This window comes from Mycotypha africana (assembly GCF_025528875.1).
Source record: "Mycotypha africana strain NRRL 2978 chromosome Unknown BDF20scaffold_6, whole genome shotgun sequence".
NCBI lineage: Eukaryota > Fungi > Mucoromycota > Mucoromycetes > Mucorales > Mycotyphaceae > Mycotypha > Mycotypha africana.
The window spans coordinates 1789665-1807213 of NW_026515730.1; the positions used below are offsets into that span (position 1 = coordinate 1789665).

General features: G+C 40.3%; 5 protein-coding genes across 5 annotated transcripts; 2 read left to right on the plus strand and 3 right to left on the minus strand.

The window, feature by feature from the left end:
* The first annotated feature begins 40 nt into the window (after positions 1 to 40).
* BDF20DRAFT_876008 (uncharacterized protein) lies at positions 41 to 386 on the plus strand. Its single transcript, XM_053081350.1, has one exon. The coding sequence runs from the start codon at positions 87 to 89 to the stop codon at positions 252 to 254; it is 168 nt and encodes a 55-aa protein (XP_052935925.1). The 5' UTR covers positions 41 to 86; the 3' UTR covers positions 255 to 386.
* Positions 387 to 2167: 1781 nt separating this feature from the next.
* On the minus strand, positions 2168 to 3538 carry BDF20DRAFT_820958 (uncharacterized protein; the record flags this gene model as incomplete). Its single annotated transcript, XM_053077577.1, has 2 exons — positions 2168 to 3020; positions 3183 to 3538. 2 exons carry the CDS (start codon positions 3536 to 3538, stop codon positions 2168 to 2170), a joined length of 1209 nt encoding a protein of 402 aa, XP_052935926.1.
* Positions 3539 to 4289: 751 nt separating this feature from the next.
* Positions 4290 to 4481, plus strand: BDF20DRAFT_821388 (uncharacterized protein; the record flags this gene model as incomplete). The annotated part of the gene is made up of 1 exon (XM_053077612.1): positions 4290 to 4481. A coding segment is annotated over one exon (192 nt), but the record flags the coding sequence as incomplete, so codon positions are not given.
* Positions 4482 to 8275: 3794 nt separating this feature from the next.
* Positions 8276 to 9655, minus strand: BDF20DRAFT_976144 (uncharacterized protein; the record flags this gene model as incomplete). The annotated part of the gene is made up of 5 exons (XM_053085076.1): positions 9587 to 9655; positions 9308 to 9497; positions 9193 to 9250; positions 8366 to 9126; positions 8276 to 8327 (listed from the first exon to the last, which is right to left on the minus strand). Exons 1-5 carry the CDS (start codon positions 9606 to 9608, stop codon positions 8276 to 8278), a joined length of 1083 nt encoding a protein of 360 aa, XP_052935928.1. The 5' UTR covers positions 9609 to 9655.
* Positions 9656 to 10284: 629 nt separating this feature from the next.
* BDF20DRAFT_876025 (uncharacterized protein) lies at positions 10285 to 10893 on the minus strand. Its single transcript, XM_053081351.1, has one exon. The coding sequence runs from the start codon at positions 10784 to 10786 to the stop codon at positions 10445 to 10447; it is 342 nt and encodes a 113-aa protein (XP_052935929.1). The 5' UTR covers positions 10787 to 10893; the 3' UTR covers positions 10285 to 10444.
* Positions 10894 to 17549: the final 6656 nt, after the last annotated feature.

Here is a 17549-nt window from a genome sequence, read left to right on the forward strand (position 1 = left end):
ACACAGTTATCAAGAGGCAACCTTCTTGTAAACGCCTTGTAATTACTTCTCAAATGATGTTGAAAGACCTCTGCCTTTGATAATACATGTTGAGGATACAGAGGAGAATGCACCGATTTATGTCTTGGTTGCTTGCATTTGGTACAACATGCATTGTCTTCCTCTGGGTCTTCATTCTTCTCTTTGATCTCAAAGTTCTGTTTGCGTTTTCTGCCTTTCGAACCAATTATAGGTACAATGAGGTCGCTTACTAATGATGAATTTACCAACTTTTAAAGCCACCTGAGCTGCTGACCTTGATCTGCAGTTTCTGTCTCATACAATTGACATTTAAAGTATTGTTGGGTGTAATGACCCCCTTTACCGCAATCAATACACGTTACATCTAACAGTACACGATGATTAATCTATACGTATATATATGATCAGGTAGATAGGCTTTCAAAAGGCAAGTTACCATTAACAGCAGTTGATTTTTTCTTTTCAGAGATTTGCTTTTTCTTTTCATAAATTATTGTTTTGAATATGGGTCATAGTATGCATCATAAAACGTGAAATAAAAGTGAGACAAAAACATTGACAACAGATAATATAACCATCCCGTTCCGCTATGGTAGTTGTTATACTATGGCCCTCAGCCCTCTATCAATGATTTGATGTCAATCAATTGAAAGTTGAACTTTTTTGGAACTCTTGTCCGAAAAAGGCACCGACGAATATCTGGTTGGTCTCGGAACACATTGTCATTTAATAAAAAAGTTGTCAAGGTTCTTTGTAATTTGGCCTATTGCAAGATAACGTCAATAAAACTATTATTGGCGACTTCCTTACTGATAGAGACTCATTTCTAGGGTTCGATTGTATGTCATCCTTAATGCTGCTTGGTTATCATTGAATAATTGAGTATCCAAATTGATATCCAAAATACTATGAATTTTTATAATAAATCTAAATTTAAATTACATATTGACCATTAAAAATTGTGAATCGTCTAAAATGTAAGCTAAAATACTAAATTTTTAAAGTATGATTGGGTATAACTGACATATCAAAGAGATTTATACATATAGCAATACGCAAAATAGTGTATGAAAAGTAACGACATCTCTTCATCCACCGGGCCCATGGATTACTGTTTGAGTGCGTCCTCTTATAGTCTATTGAAACCTTGGCTAATCAACTCCATTCACTAGTGTAAATGGACAAAGCACATTGTACTACAATTATAGGCTCGAATTACCTGGACAATGCTCTTCAAATAGGATTGCTAATTGCAATAATACTGTATGTTATCTTTAGCAGGTTTGTTCCAAACTTGTGTTCTCTTTCCTCCCCGTAATTCAGCAGAACTAGCTGTATAGTCGATGACTTTATTATACAAAATTTGATGTTTGTTCGTGCTTTCCCCTTTTGATAACATTCAATATTTACTGAAAGTATTGCAAGTAAGTTATGGAAGCCAGATAACGAACAGCGATAAATTGCCATTTTTCTTGGTCTAGTTTAAATCATACTTTCCCGTCTATGCACTTCTAGTATTGAGGACATAGAGCATTGGCTTTCTCTAGCAATTCAGTAGTAAGGTCTGCCCGTAATGAGAATGAGAACGATGTACGCAGTCATCTGATGGCAGTACAGATATTAAAAAATTGTTGGTGCATGCTTTTTCTTCAACAGAATCATAAATTTCTTACTGCCATCATATATAATTTTTAGATGAGTTATGATTTGAATTGATATCAGATTAGAAATCGATACTGTTGAACAGTATCCGTGTTAGCCATAGTGTTCCTCTATCTACTGGAGAAGTGGCGGACGTGTTCAAGTGTATGTCTATGGAAGATGCTATTCATTTTTTACTTTTGCGCATCATGTCTAAGTACCCAAAAAGACGTAGGGCATAAACTGCATAAACATTGCCATTTACGGAATCAACCCAGCAAGGACTTTATAGCGCAATATGAGAATATGAAAAAAATATAGTATTTCGACGTTGAATAGATACAGTGGAATTAGGGGCAACGATAATTTAGGAGATTTACCAAACAGAAAAGAGGAGAGCGTATTGGTTTTTACAGATGACAAAAATACAAACTTTTTTCTTTTTTGGGTCATACATAAATCGTTACACATGGCATTATGATTATATAGAAGGCAAAATAGTATATTACTGCATCATTGGACCAGCCACAACTTCTTTCTTTTTTGATTTATATACAATGTCTTCAAAAAACTTTCCTTCCTCTAGAGATGATTCATCCTCTTCGGTGACAATCAAATCTTCATCTTCAAAAGGATTTTTGCAAGGTGGTGGTATCGTATCATAGCTAGTCGTCGTGCCTTTCGAGGTCATCGGTAATGGTGAGGAGGAGGCAGCGTTAGAGGATGCTTTATTTTTTTCAACGAGCCGTTTCAATCGTTGGCGAAGTGTTCTATCCTCTACCAATTCGATGTGTATATCAAATGCATCCAATAATCCTGCTCGCATACTGTGAAGGACATACATAGCGTCTCTTTCTTGATGTCCTAATCTGGCTTCACTGTCTAAGCATTGTTCAATAATGTATCGGGCATTCTCGACAATGTGATTATGTTTTCGCATCTCCTCGGCAGACAGCGTACTCGTGGTGGGTAGAATAGCTCCTTCCACGTTGCCTCCATTACGTTTTTCAGCTTCAAAGGCATCCTCTAACAATGTCTTTCTCCTTCGACGTCGGCAATGATCCAATGCATATCGGACAGAGAAATGAGCTTCCATGCCTCCGCGCTGTTGTAGTAACTCTTTTCCTTGCTGCTGTTGCGCAAGGCCTGATTCCATCTTTCGAAGAAATTGGTTGCGTGTCTCCGAGTCGGCAGGTAAAACGAAGAGAATGTAATTCAAGGTATAGAGTCGATGGCAAACAGTACGCCAGAACCTGTCAACTGACTTGTGTTGCTGTGAGGAGGATCGCTGTGGTGGTTGGTGCAGCAAATTTGGGTCAAGTGATGAAGACGGATGATGAGAGGATGCCATAGTCGTACTTGATGTTTTTTCTAATGAGGATGATGAAGGGGAGGATATAATCGGAGTGGAAAAAGAGGCCTTTGGAGGCAAAGGCGGTGTGGATGATGTGGTTGCCGTTGCTGCTGTCTCCGTCGTCAGTCTACCATGAGTGGAACTTGGTCGAGCAGGATTAACTAACCTGTCTAGATTTTGCTTCAATCGAGCCGTCATAAACAGTGCTCGAAGCTGACAACGTTTATCATTAAAGAAGAAACTGTCGAAAACATCATCAAATTGTGTGCGAATTGCTTGTTTGGACACTGAATTCAAAGCTTCTAAAAAGCTACTTTTGGGTAATTGACTATCCATCGTATAAATCAGTGTGGGTTCAGGGGTATTGAAAATGTTTGATTCAGTATTCATTTCTTGAGAATAGTACGTTGTTGTTTCTTTAGAGGATGTCATCGGTGGCGGTGGCGAATCAGAGCGTTTTCTATTGAAAGGAAGTTTAACAGATCTCATACGGCTTATTTTCGAGGTTAAAGAGGCAGGCATAATTGTTTAAGAAAAAGGTAATAAGAGGTATATCAAAATTGAAAAGACGAGAGAGAGGGAAGAGAAGGAAAAGGTTGAATAGTGAAGAGCTGCCGAAAAAAGACAGTTATTGCACAATGAATGAAAAAAAAAAAAAAAAAACCCAGAAGATCTGTGTTGCCTTGCCAGCTTCACCTCCCTTTGCATTTGATTACTATTTTTAACCCATTGCCATTCTTTAAATACAGTGGGTTCCACTGCCAATTTGAGGATTTTATGAAAAAAAAAGTACTGAGTTTTAAAAATTTGGGGTGGGGGGAGATCAAGAAATAATTTCGCAGATATCTTTTCACCTCGTAGTTTTAAAGGATGACGGCAAAAGAAGTATTTACGACGAGAATGGAGCTGAAGCAGTGGACAATTGTTGATGAGAAGCCTGATCCATACGCTTTAAACCAATTAGTTAATCATGATTCTAACCTAAAAGAAAGCGCTAAGTTTTCCACAACGATAAATACACTGGACAAACCGAAGAAGCAATAGGAACGACTATGAAATAAGTGTAGAACGCTTAACTAAGTATATGGCATATGGTTTCGGCACAAAAGAACTATTTCTCCAGAACATAGTCCACTGTCTATTGTCGGTTAGAGCTGCAGCTCTTAAAGCAGGCGTCAAAGAAAGTACTACTCGTGTCTGATGGAAACACTATGAAAGGATCCAGACTCTTTTACTCTTGAAAAGAAACTTGATATTTAAAGCTGGCCGATAATCACAGTTACAGGAAGAGCATAAGCAATGTTTAGTTAAGTTTTACGATAATAACTCAGGTACCTGTATTCAAGACGTTGTTGAGATGCTTACCAGCAAGTTTGTTGGTCTTAAGACCAAGGAATCAAGAGCACATGAGTTTTTGAGAGACGATTGTTACCTCTCTTTTAAGAAGGTTACTTTTTGGTCCTAAACAAGAATAAGCTCTGATACCATCCAAAAACGTTACGATTTGGGTCGTCGCATAGAGTAATTCATGTCTGGATTTTTCTAAAAACTGCGTTTTTATCGATGAAGCTGGCTTCCATGTCGACATGAAAGCAAGTAGAACATGGGCTCTCAGAGTGCAAATGGCAGTGGTCACTACGCCTACGGCAAAAACACCTACACATACCATTGTTGGTGCCATATCATCTGTAGATTTGGTAAGCCTGATTTGTGTACCAAAACAACAGCCAAAGGTAAAGAAGATCCAGGGTGGCAAAAAGAGAAACAACCCTGAAAGAGAAGAGGGCCAAAAGGCACAACTGCCAGTCATTATTTAAGATTCTTAAGGGAGACCTTGGATATTATGGACAAGCATGATCAAATCCACTCGTCTAAACAAATAGAAGAAATTATCTATGAAAGTGGTTGGGACCATAAGTACATTTATCTTCCTCCTTAATCACCAGAGCTCAATCCAATTGAACAGCTCTGGGCATTGGTAAAAGACAAAGTGAAGCGCCACAAGCTTGAAGATGCAGAAACACTTAAAGACAGAGTTATTGATGCTGCCATATATCAAATTTAATTCTTTGTCCGTTTGATAGTCACTTATAATAGATAACAAATACAAAAAAAAGGGGGAGATTTTTTCCCCTAGACATGAAGTCATGCTGAAACTTTTCAGACGTCACCAATTTTCATTTATTTTCGTCAGAATTTTTTCAAAATCAAAAATTTCCTTGTTTTGCGTCTTCAGTGACAAAGGAGTCTTCTAGTCTGCGTTGCTTGGCCTAGTTGATCTTCCTAAGTGAGGTGATAGTCCCATATAACTATGTTATAGCGATATGGCCTGTCACTGGAAGCGCATGTCGCTGTAGAGCCGCCATCCCTTATGGAGTGAAATTTCGTGGATTTGTTTCTAGATGGTTCCAAGCCTTCTCTTCAGTGACAAAGGAGTCTTCTAGTCTGCGTTGCTTGGCCTAGTTGATCTTCCTAAGTGAGGTGATAGTCCCATATAACTATGTTATAGCGATATGGTCTGTCACTGGAAGCGCATGTCGCTGTAGAAATGCACTATCCTTTGTGTGGTAATATCTCGCGGATTATTACAAGGTGCTCTAACTTTTTATTTAGGTGTTCTCAAGACCTTTCTCAGTTGTTATGTCAACTCTTATACCACAGGTTTCACATTCAAGGTCCAATTCTACTATGGTGTCTTAGAACTTTAAGTGCAGCTGTATTGATTTATATCATAGTTTAGACAGTCAAACTCTCGTATTAGTTCGATGCATGTGTATAAATACATCCAAGAGGGTGTATTATTAATAAAAGTGTAGCATTCTGGCAAGACTATTTATAAAGATTCTATTGACATTTCATCAGTGACAAAGGAGTCTTCTAGCCTGCGTTGCCTAGCCTAGTCGATCTTCCTAAGTGAGGTGATAGTTGCATATATCTATGTCATAGCGATATGGTCTGTCGCTAGTAGTACATGTTATGGAAAGCTGGGTGTTGCTTACCTGATCAGGTCTATGGTAAACACCTGGATGCTTCTCTAGTTTATTCCCTCTCGTCTTGCCATAAATACTATTTACGCGTTTCTGAAGTAGTGAAGGAGCCTTCTGGTAGCGAAGGTTTTTATTATGCCTGAGACTCCCGCCAATGTGAAAAAATGGCTTTAGGCGTCTCGAGACCTGAGGGATTTATAACTCTGTTTATTGCAGTATCTTAGTTTGGGAGGTTAAACAGTTTACAAAATGGTTCTTTTGAGTGCTGACTTATATTTTGGAGATGCTGGATAGGAAGTGGTCGGAATCGAACCTCGTCTTGGTAGACAATACGAACTCCTGCTTGGGACCAAGAGATGCGATCAAAATGGCAACGTCAATGATTTTCCAGATATTTAAAAGTAGCAAACTAATCTGGACGATTTTGTTGTAAGGCAGAGGAGAATTATCTAAAGGGGAACAGAGTGTTAACAATCTATGCCAAATGTCGGTAGGTGTGGCATGAAAAGATATAATTGTATTTTCCTGCAGTACCGTGATCCAAAATTGCCATATAGGTGGGCAACCAACGAGAAATTGAAACCATCCTCAGGGGAGTCTCTGCAACGGCGGCAAAGAGTGGAGTCAGCTATAACAGGATTGATGGAAAACAGCCAAGCTCTGTACCCAATGCAATTATGCCATAAACGCCACCATGGAGTTAGCACTGCATGAGGGGTCGAGAGTGACCATAACCGTTTCCATTGAATCGGAGGCCGATACCATAGAGGAAGAGGAATCCGAGGAAGGTCACTGAAAACGGAAGAATCAGAATGCCAGTATAGCCGTAGCATCCCAAGCGAAAGCTTTAATTCGGTGATATTCTTCTGAGAACCAAAAGTACACACCAGGGACGTATCAGGCAACCATGAGGTGCTGAGCCATCGTGAAGTGTGCGTAGAAGCAGCAGCCGGAGGAGGGACCCGAATGTCAATCAATCGGTTCTGGATAAAAGGAATCCATTGTTTTATACCTTGGAAAAGCAAGCTAGGTATCCTTTTCAGCTTCGGGTAGTCCTGAAAGTACTTATACCCTAGCTTGTAGAAGCAGTGAGTTATCGAAGACCAAAAAAGAACAGTAAAGACGAGCAAATGTATGGGAAGGCTATGTGATCCACATGTTGGGGGCCTACAAACGAGGGGGAACGCTGTAAGGCACTACGAAGGGGCAGCGTAAAATTCAGCCTTAATGATGTACAGGATTGTATTTTTTTTTTTGCCGGCATCTGACACAATTTGCTAACTCTACTTGGCAGTTGCTTCTATAGACTGGTAATATTTGACATATTTTCCTGACACACTACAAGGGGCAATAACCAAGCGCCAAAGGTTGGTGATAAACAATTGTACTGCATTTGAAAGAAATGCTCATATAGATAACAGTTGCCTTTTCAAGTACAGCTGACGTTTTTCCCTACTCTTAGAATGGAAGCTCACCATAGGGAGGTGTTATTATCCAACCTGGGCTTTGAGTAGCCCACCCTTAATGCTTTATTTAATTGGAACAACATCATTCATCAAACAGACACATAACATTCAAAGGACGGGTATTTATTGTTGTTTTCGTAGACCATGCAAGTTTCTTCTTACCAACAAAGTCAGCATTTCTTCCCGTTAAACATATATATATATCTTTTCAATCCAATAAGTCAGCATCATTTTATTCGCTCTCATCGTCTTGTTCGCTAGCATTACTGCCTTTTCTTTTTTTTGCTGGGGGTATAAATACATAGGGGAATTCGTTATTGTTATTAATATATAAGGTATTTCTGGCAATATTCTTAAGCTTCTTGTTCATCTCGATCTTGCACAATTCTTGCTTCAGTAGAGCGCTTGTGTCTGTCAGAAAATACTTCAGCTTGAATAGATTCTTTAAGGTGTTTTTAAATAAATCAAACGTTTCGATATTTTCTGGTATAATTAAACTGTCTATTTGACTTGCTATAAATACTTGATCATTTTTTTCTATCCTGTACAAGTACCCGACATTTCCAATCCAATCCATTGCAAAGACGTCTTTAAATTGGCTGCCGTATAATGAGCGTAGTGTGGATAAAATGCATGTGTTAGCTTTCAAGTTCTTTGTTTGTTGTTTGAGAATGACGGATTCGCTAACAGACGTTTTCTTCCATTCACTGGACGACAATTCAACAGTGGTAGATTCATTGAGCTTTAAAAGTAGATCAATTTTTCTTGGGTACGTTGACGATGTGTCAGAGGTGTGGAACAAAGCCTTATTGATCTCGATTGCGGTTTTGCTGCTCTTTGATCCTGTTTCTCCATCGGCTATTTTCACGTCAGTACCACTGAACAAAATATCCAACAGCTCGGCAAAACGTCGATAGAAAGTCAATTCTGAATCATTTGTACTTAAGCCCCAAAGGTTAAAGTTCTCCACTACTCTTTCCAAAATATTGAGCATAATAAACTCCTCCGATGACCTTTTCTTTTGCTTGACCATTTCACTCTTTTTTTCATATATGAATGACAGTATCTCGTCAACGTCTTTGATTGCAAAAACTTCTTCCATTAAGCCAAGGGCGACTTTACTGATGCCCTTTAGTTCAAGGGGTGTTGAGACTGCTCCTTCTTGATTGCCTTGCTCGTATAAAATTTCTTCAATTGCTGGGTTTATTTTATTAAAGATACTTGACAGTGAGAGTTCTACAGCGCACATTTCCAGTTCGTTCAATAAAGGCTTTTTCAAAAGAGAAGTAACTGCTTTCAATAGAACTTGTTTGGCAGGCATCATATCTCCAAAACTCAAATGGCATATGTCTTCCATGCCCGTTATCTTGTCGCCCGCAAACCATTTGTAAGCTAGAACGTGCAGCCGCTGTTCGTCATTCATCTCTGGTGTTTCTTCGTATACTTCTTCTACTTCATCGCGTTCCTGTAACTCCTTTTTTTCATCTTCGTTTTTTTGTTTATCTCCCTGCTCTTGGTTGCCCTCTTTGTTTTGTTGTTCACTACTTGGGGTATTTGCATCCCATTCTAACGCTTCTTGGACCAATTCTGAAGCTATACTTGCCGCCTTCGCTAATGTCTTGACGCCTTCATTTACGAAAATTTGCTTTGTTTCTATCTATAATAATAATTAGGAACGTCACTGTTGCTATACTGTAAATATAACCTCATTTAATGCACTTACTATAGAGTTTGCCGATTTGGCAATGTCTTCCCATACTGATTTTTCATACTTTATTTTACTAGAGAGCCTTCTATTAGTTTGGCGTAGTAGCTTATTGTTTTTTTTTTGTTCTTGCCTGTTGCATATTAAATGGATCTTTTCGTGATCAAGCAGCTTGAGTGTAAACCGCTTTTTCCAAGCGTTGTACAGGTCTGAGGGGCGAAGGCTTTCGTTTTGGCTACAATAGATTGCAATGTCATGCTTATTAAGCTTAACAAACTCTTCAAACAGAGGCGGGCTTCTTTTAAGCACAAATTCACGTAGTTCTGGAAAAAAAAACCCCCCACCGACAAGCGTGAGTCAAAGCGCGTTCGAGTCTTGTTCACTCTCTTAAACGAATGGAATAACAAATTACTATCTTCACCGGGGTAGTGCATTTCTTTTGTTAATTACAGCACTTTCAAGTTAAACGATCCCTTTCACGACACAAAAGAAGGGATTTTTTTCCCCTTTTTTTTTTGTTATTTATATACAAATTTTTTTTTTTTTTTTTTTTTTTTTTTTTTTTGTACATGTGATCGACTTAGTTATCAAGGAGACGTGACAACGCATCTGCAGGGGGTTCTTTACCCCTCTTGTAAAATATCTTTAAATTATAATCTAGCAAGCAAGCTTTCCACCGCTGGACCTTGGGAGTGGGTTTATCGTTATGAAAAATGAACTCCAACGCTGCATGATCAGTTCTTATTATGACTTTGTCTTTTAAAGGATGATGAGCTTGTCGATTCTGCATGTCGAGTTGAGGAGGTCTATCTGTATATTTGAATCTCTGGTGGTGGTGGTGTTGTTGTTGTTGTTGATCATACTGTACTCAAATTAATGTTTACGTTTTTCAATACATCGATAAGCTCCGTTAACTGATTTATGTGTACATTAGTTGAAGAAATATGGCTTGGATTATACACACAATCGTCATTTCGCAGTACTACTTCTCTTTCGTGGTTTGATTCAGTATGGTATTGATTAGAATAAGATGAGAGCAGGTTGTATTTTCTTTACAATTTCTCGATTGCTTTGGCTTCAGTAGTCATTTAATCGCACGTGAGGGGTATTATTTGTCCTTTCTTAATTTCTTTTTCTAGATCGTAGGCGATAGTAGGGTAATAGATGATATGAAAAGCATCGTTTAGATTCATCGATACTTATTCGACTGCTGTAAATAGTTGATTCAATTTTTGTATGAAGCTTGCTACGTCTTCTGTCGGCTGTTGATTTATTTCTTTGATTTTCGTCCACGCTTGATGCCATTATGTATATATTTGTCTTTGAACTTTTCTTCAAACGCACACCAAGTTTTAGTGGTGTCTTCTATTTGGTTCCACCATTTTTGAGCTTCTCCTTTGAAATTAATGCACATGGTAATTAGAACAGTGGTGTCGTCCAGGTTAGAGAACATTCGTAGCTTGTTTACTGATTTGAGCCATGCTTCAGCAGTAATGACATCGCACTTGCCATCAAACTGATCCACTAGTTGTACATATTGCAATACCGTATCATTATTGATATGTTTGGTTTGATGGATTGTAGTTATATCATTTACGTTGTTATTGGCCATTTTCGATAATTCTTCGTCAATGCGTTGTCGAGAAGTACGAATTCAAAATTTTGCTGATTAAAAGTTGTTTTTCTTTCAACTCTAACTTTATATTTGCATACTTTTTAGTTTACACAAATTGAGAAAAAAGGTCGATCGACGTGAGGATGCTTCTGATTTTCTTTTTGATTTTGAGAAAGGGTGTCAAGCACGGCAAATATGGCTTGAGATGATTAGTTTTGGCAGGATCTCCAATATTACGTTCACGGTGCTTTTGCGTAGAAGCTTGTAGTAAACTAAGTTGTAAATGTCATATACCTGTGTTGTAGATAACGGAAAATAATTTAATTTGAGATGAAATGAATGAAGTATGTTTCTATGGTAAAGTGGGTGCAAGAAAATTACTGATTTGTTCTTCTTATACTATGGTTGTACTGGTGATAAATGATTGATCGTACAACAGTGTAGATCAATACAAAAGAATTAATTAATGTAAACTAACTAATCAAAATCCTAATCAATTCTTCGAGATCCAGAAATATAAAATAGACACGACCCCAATAATCAAAATAAAATGTTTATAGTCAATATGCTTGCTCAAAAAAGCTCCTAATGTTATGTTATGAGTGTATCTATACTGAATTTAAATATATTTCTTTTTTTTTTTTTTGTATTTAATTCACATACTTTATTAAAAGTGACTAACAACGGACAATAAATTATGTTTTGATAAGTGGCAATAAAAGAAGTGAAGAAAAGGCATACACTATAAAAACTACGACAAAGAAACCATTAAATATACTACGAGCTCGTATTGAGTGTTCTGAATCGAACCTCGTCTTGGTAGACGGTACGAACTCCTGCTAGGGACCAAGAGATGCGATCAAAATGGCAGCGCCAATGATATTTCCAGATACTTAAAATTATCAAACTAACCTGAACGATTGTGTGGTCAGGCAGAGGAGAATTATCTAACGGGGAACAAAGTGTTAACAATATATGCCAAATGCCAGTAGGTGTGGCAGGAAAAGAGATGATTCTATTTTCCTCTAGTGCCGTGATCCAAAATTGCCATTAAGGTGGACAACCAACGAAAAAATGAAAACCATCCTCAGGGGAGTCTCTGCAATGGTGGCAAAGAGGGGAGTCAGCTATGACAGGATTGATGGAAAACAGCCAAGCTCTGTACCCAATGCAATTATGCCATAAACGCCACCATGGAGTTAGCACTGCATGAGGGATTGAGAGTGACCATAACCGTTTCCATTGAGCCGGAGGTCGATACCATAAAGGGAACACTTGAGGGATCCGAGGAGGGTCACTAAAAACGGAATAATCAGGATGCCAGTATAGCCGAAGCATACCAAGCGAAAGCTTTAATATGGTGGTATTGTTCTGAGAACCGGAAGGTACACGCCACTGGGACATATCAGGCAACCATAAGGTGCTGTAAGATACATTAGGCCATCGTGAAGTGGGCGTAGGAGCAGCAGCCGGAGGAGGGGCCCGGACGTCAATCAATCGGTTCTGAATAAAAGGAAGCCATTGTATTACACCTTGGGAAAGCAAACTAGGTATCCTTTTCAGTTTCGGATAGTCCTGAAAATACGTATACCCTAGCGTGTAGAAGCAGTTAGTTATGGAAGACCAAAGGAGAACATTAGAGACGATTAAATGCCGTGGGAGGCTATGGAGATCCACAGGTAAGGGGCCTACAAACGAGGGGGAACGCTGTAAGGCACTATGAAGGGGCAAATCAGCAATCCAGCGGCCATGCCATGAGGAGGAAAGAGATGAAGAAGGAAGTTTCATCAGCAGAGAACATAGGTGGATCATATTCGGAAGGAAGCGAAATGATGAACGATAAGTGGCAGTCGATAAAATCCATGGTAGTAAGGACAACTGACCGGTGTACACTTGGATACAATGTGCCAGTAATGGGGAGACAAAATCGGTTGATGAAGGGGGCTGTAGAAGGCGCTGAGCATACACAAGATGAAGAGCTAATTGTTGTCGGTGCAGATCCACTAAGCCTAAACCACCAAAACGTTTAGGTGAGCACAAGCGCTCCCACGATGGAGCAGGCCAGAAAGGAACCACAAAAGACCGGACAATTCTACGAAGCTTATCAAGCCAGTCCACCGGAACAACTACAACACGCAAGAGATGCCATAACTTACTAAGTATCAAGGAATTAGCAACTAGTGAGGCACCTCGGACAGACAATCCCCGTTGTTTCAGGAGGTTACTGTGACGGACTATTTTCAGTTCAAGGGAAGCTAGATAGTGTTTTAATTGAGCATTGCTTGAGAAGAGAGGATAGCCTAGATATTTGGCAGCAGATGGACTTTCAGCTGTATGAAAGCTTACAGATTCCTGATTGGCAATGTGGAGCCATGCCGTATGTGGATGACCAGAGAGGGAAACAAATTCTGTTTTTGTCAAATTGACACGGGCATTACTAGCGTTACCATAGACTGTAAGGAGGTCTTTCAAGACACGCCATTCCGTAGATGTAGTCAAAAAAACCTCTAAATCATCCGCATAGCTCAATAATTTGAAACGAGGGGGGTGTCGCCAGTCAAACAAAGGCTGTGGTTCAAAACGGACACTCAGACTGCGAGCTAGAAGTTGTCCATATCGACTAGAGGAGGCGGAGGTTGAGAGCAGTGAAACGCCTTTGATGTCAGGACTCGACAAAATGGTACGTAGTAAGGGTTCGAAAGCTAAATTGAACAACAGTGGTGATAAGGGGTCTCCCTGACGAAGGCCACGTTGTTGGCGAACGGGAGCACTTAACCATCCATTGATGTTAAGGGATATTTCTGTGTCAAAAAATAGGCTAGATAAACAAGATACGAGGGGAGCAGGAAAGCCGAAGTGCTTCATAACCATCTGGAGGTATGTAGGATGTACTCGGTCATATGCTTTTTCTTGATCAAGGAGGACAGCAACAGCAGGGTGAGACATACCACAATGGCTATAATGTGACATTAGTATTTGGTTAACCCACCCATTATCCGAGATTAGTCGGTGCGGTAAAAAGCCAGTCTGATAGCGATTAATCAGCTGTGGTAAAACGACATTGAACCTATTAGCTAATAGTTTTGTGAAAATCTTCGCATCAGTGTTGATCATCGATAGAGGCCGCCAGTTCTGTAAGAGTTCAGGGTCTCCCTTTTTGTACAGTAAGACCATCCGAGTTTGTTTCCAGGTGGCTGGGAAAATATTTTCAAAGGCGTCAGCATACACTTGAAGGAAGAGTTGCTTAAAGCCGGGAATGTTCCAGGAAAGCAGATGGCAGTAAACCTCATACGGTATGCCATCTAAACCAGGACTTTTTTGTGAGGGCAAGTGGTTAACTATAGAAATTAGTTCTTCTGACGTGGGCGGTGCTGTAAGATCATTCTGTTGAGCGTTTGTAAGACCAATCGCCTGCGGAACATTATCGAGTAACGTTTGAACTGCTGACAGGTCGATAGGATCAGGGCGATAAAGGTTGCTATAGAACAGATGAGCTTCCTCAAGGATAGCATTAGTACTAGTTAAGACAGGGCCATCTTGACCACTTTTTAAAGATTGAATCGTTCGTTGTGCTTGTCTTTCTTTGATAACCCTGTAAAAGTATCTATTATTGCGCTCTCCTTTCTCATGCCATCGAGTGGCTGACCGTAAAAGATGTTGCTGCGCGGATTCTTCCTGCAATTTGTCTAGTTTCTGTTCAATAAGCGACACTTGTTTGTTGGTTATAGTGGATGCTGGCTTATTTAAGGAAAGCAGGGCTTCCCGTTGGTGTTGAAGTTCGGCAATGGTTGTCTGCCTTTTAGCAGTAGATCCATGGGAGAATAGGTCTGCAATGTGTTTTAATAAATGTTTTAGAGCCTCCCAGGTACTTTGTGGGTTGGAGGTGATATTATTACGGACTTCAAAGAACTCAATGAGGGCAGTCTTTAATAAATCCACAAATATATCGTTAGACAGCAGCAAAGGGTTGAAACGCCATACCCCGGGTCCTATGTCCAAACGATTGGGTGACAGGTCAGCCATCATGAGGACATGGTCTGTCCAAGTGCTAGGTAGGTACCGTTGAGTTCTGTTAAGAACTCGTGCGGTAATACTTCGGTGACAGAAGAAATAATCGATGGTACTGCGAGTGGCACCACGCTGGAAAGTAGGAATGCTAGCAGAGAAGCAGTTATCATAATAGTGAGTGAGGTGACGATACCATTCATGAAAGCTAGGGTTGGTTGAAGTGGTTGATAGAGAAGCTAGCGACATATTGAAATCGCCAACAACAAAGCTGACATCTGGAGCCTCCTTTGTAAAAAACGGTTGTGACATCAAGGAGGCGAGGAAAGGCATTCTATCATGGGTAGTTGCTGGAACGTAAATATTAGTGATAGAGCATATAAAATTACGGGTAACTGTATCGATAATGGTCGCTTGTAAACAGCGTTCATCGAAAGTGACGATTTCATCTGTTAACAGTAACATCGGGTTTAAACAGATAATAGTACAATACTTGGAGAGCAGGATTGCACATTGGGGAAAGAGGAAGGAATGGAGATATTTGATTTGATCGAATGTGAGGTGGTCTTGTGAATGATATGCGGATACTTCTTAGAGACATAAAATGTCAACAGACAAAGCAGGGGAACGTAAATGGGATATATATTGTTTCTGGGTATATTTGTTAGCATCCTTGAAAATGCTGCGAGCATTTAAGGATGCGACGTGTATAGGTCGATTATTCATTGCCCTCATGGGCGGTCATGGCTATGTTGGGAGGAGTGGTATCCGCATCTATCATCAGATCCATATCATCGCTGTGAGCAGCAGGAATTAAACGACTATGAATAAGTGTAGTTGCCGAACTAGTGTTGGCATCGGAAGGCGCAGGTGTTGCAGGCTCGTCCAAAGCCATACTGGCAGCAACGGTGATACTGGCATATTTTGAGCCGGCAGTACCACTGGGTGTATTGAATGAAGACAAAGTATGATCAACAGAAGCCTTAACTGTCGTTGATCGGATAGCATATCGTTTTGCCTTTTTTGGGATGATAAGGCCAGACTCATCATTGATGGTAGAGTAGGACTATCGGTCGGGCGTTCTTTATGGGTGAGTTTGCTCAGAACTTCATATTCCGCAATGGCGTCAGTATCACTTTGCTCATTAACGTTTAAAACAGGAACTGGAACGTCTGCCACGGCAATTTCGGCGAATATGACCCCTAAGATGACATTTGTAGCAGGTCAAATTTTGCAAAGCTGGACAGTCTTTACGAACGTGCCCAGCTTGGCGACAGTAATAACAGACAGGAGGCGCGCCTTTCCAGCTGGCTGGGGCTAACGTATCCCATTCGGACAAAAACAGTTTGTGGTCCAATGGTTGCACCGGTGAAAGGTCATCGTCATCTCTACCGCTGGTGTCAAGCAACACGGAGAGTTCGCCCTCAAAGAAACCTCGATTCGTAAGCATCTTGATTTGGCACACCTTGCCATAAATGGCCATAGATTTCTTGAGCTTACTTATCAAGGTTGCTTCATCCTCAAATTGGAAGAGGGTGAGGTTGACACGCGTGAAAGTGGTATCAGCCTTTTCTACGAAGCGGCTGGCTTTGTAGGTGACATGCTCAACAGTTACGCCATGCGAAATGGCTTTGGTTTTGGCATCATCGAACTTGAACTTTGTTGCAATAATCAAGTCGGAAAGGGGACGTGTACTACGTACAGAGATAGGATTAAATCCCCCAAGGACAGGGCCAAGCTGATCAGTGATCAATCTATATGCGTCGGTATAATGATCAAAAAATTTAAGCAGAAAACTTGAAGATAACCGACCCACTCGTAAGAGTTGAGTGGACGATCGACGTGATTTGTTGTGAACGCAAAGAAGAAGCCACGTCAGGCGCCTCGTAAAGTAGCTTAGCAACGAAACGTTCACGTTGACCATCGTGAACTTTTTTTAATGGCGCCGGGATACGGCTGGCGCTTTTCCGAGCAGTTACAGTTGCCCAGGTAGCCTCAGAAGGTGAGGCTGCAACACTCATTGTCAAATGGGTTGAGATGGTGTAGGCAGAAGTGGTTACGGGTTAGAAAGGGTATGGCGCGATCTGATTGGTGGATTTAGTTGAAAAACAAAATACACGGAAGAGAGCCTTGGGAAATCAGATGAGGAGCTGGGCCGCGCATAAATGAATTAAAATTTGACACAAAAGTTGAATGCAACACATGCGACAAATAATCTTTATCATAGGTGAGAATGGATTGATAGTACATCTCATTTTACAACAAGCGCGACAGTTTAAATCAGAAGGAATAGGCCTCTTGTTAGATCAAGAAAAGGCCTATGATCGTGTTCACCCCAGTTACTTGGAACAAGTCATGAAGCGCTTCGGTTTCCCTGCCACGTTAATTACTTGCGTTCAACGACTTTTCTTTGGCAATGCTGTTCAAATCAATACCAACGGGTTTTTCACTGATAATATTGTCCAGACCCGGGGACTGAGACAAGGGGATCCATTATCCCCTCTCCTTTTTAACCTCGTACTTGACCCACTGCTTCTATCTATCCAACAGAATCAATCTTTTCAGGGTTATTACTCGGCATGTGTAAGGCTCCACACAGCAAATCAAATGCCTCGCTTATGCAGACGACGTCTGCGCATTTGTTAAAGATGCCAATGATTTTCAACAGTTAAGCCAACACCTTCAACACTACGCAGAAGTTCCTAACGCTCAGTTTAACCAATACAAGACGGAAGCCTTTTCTCTATCAGGGGAT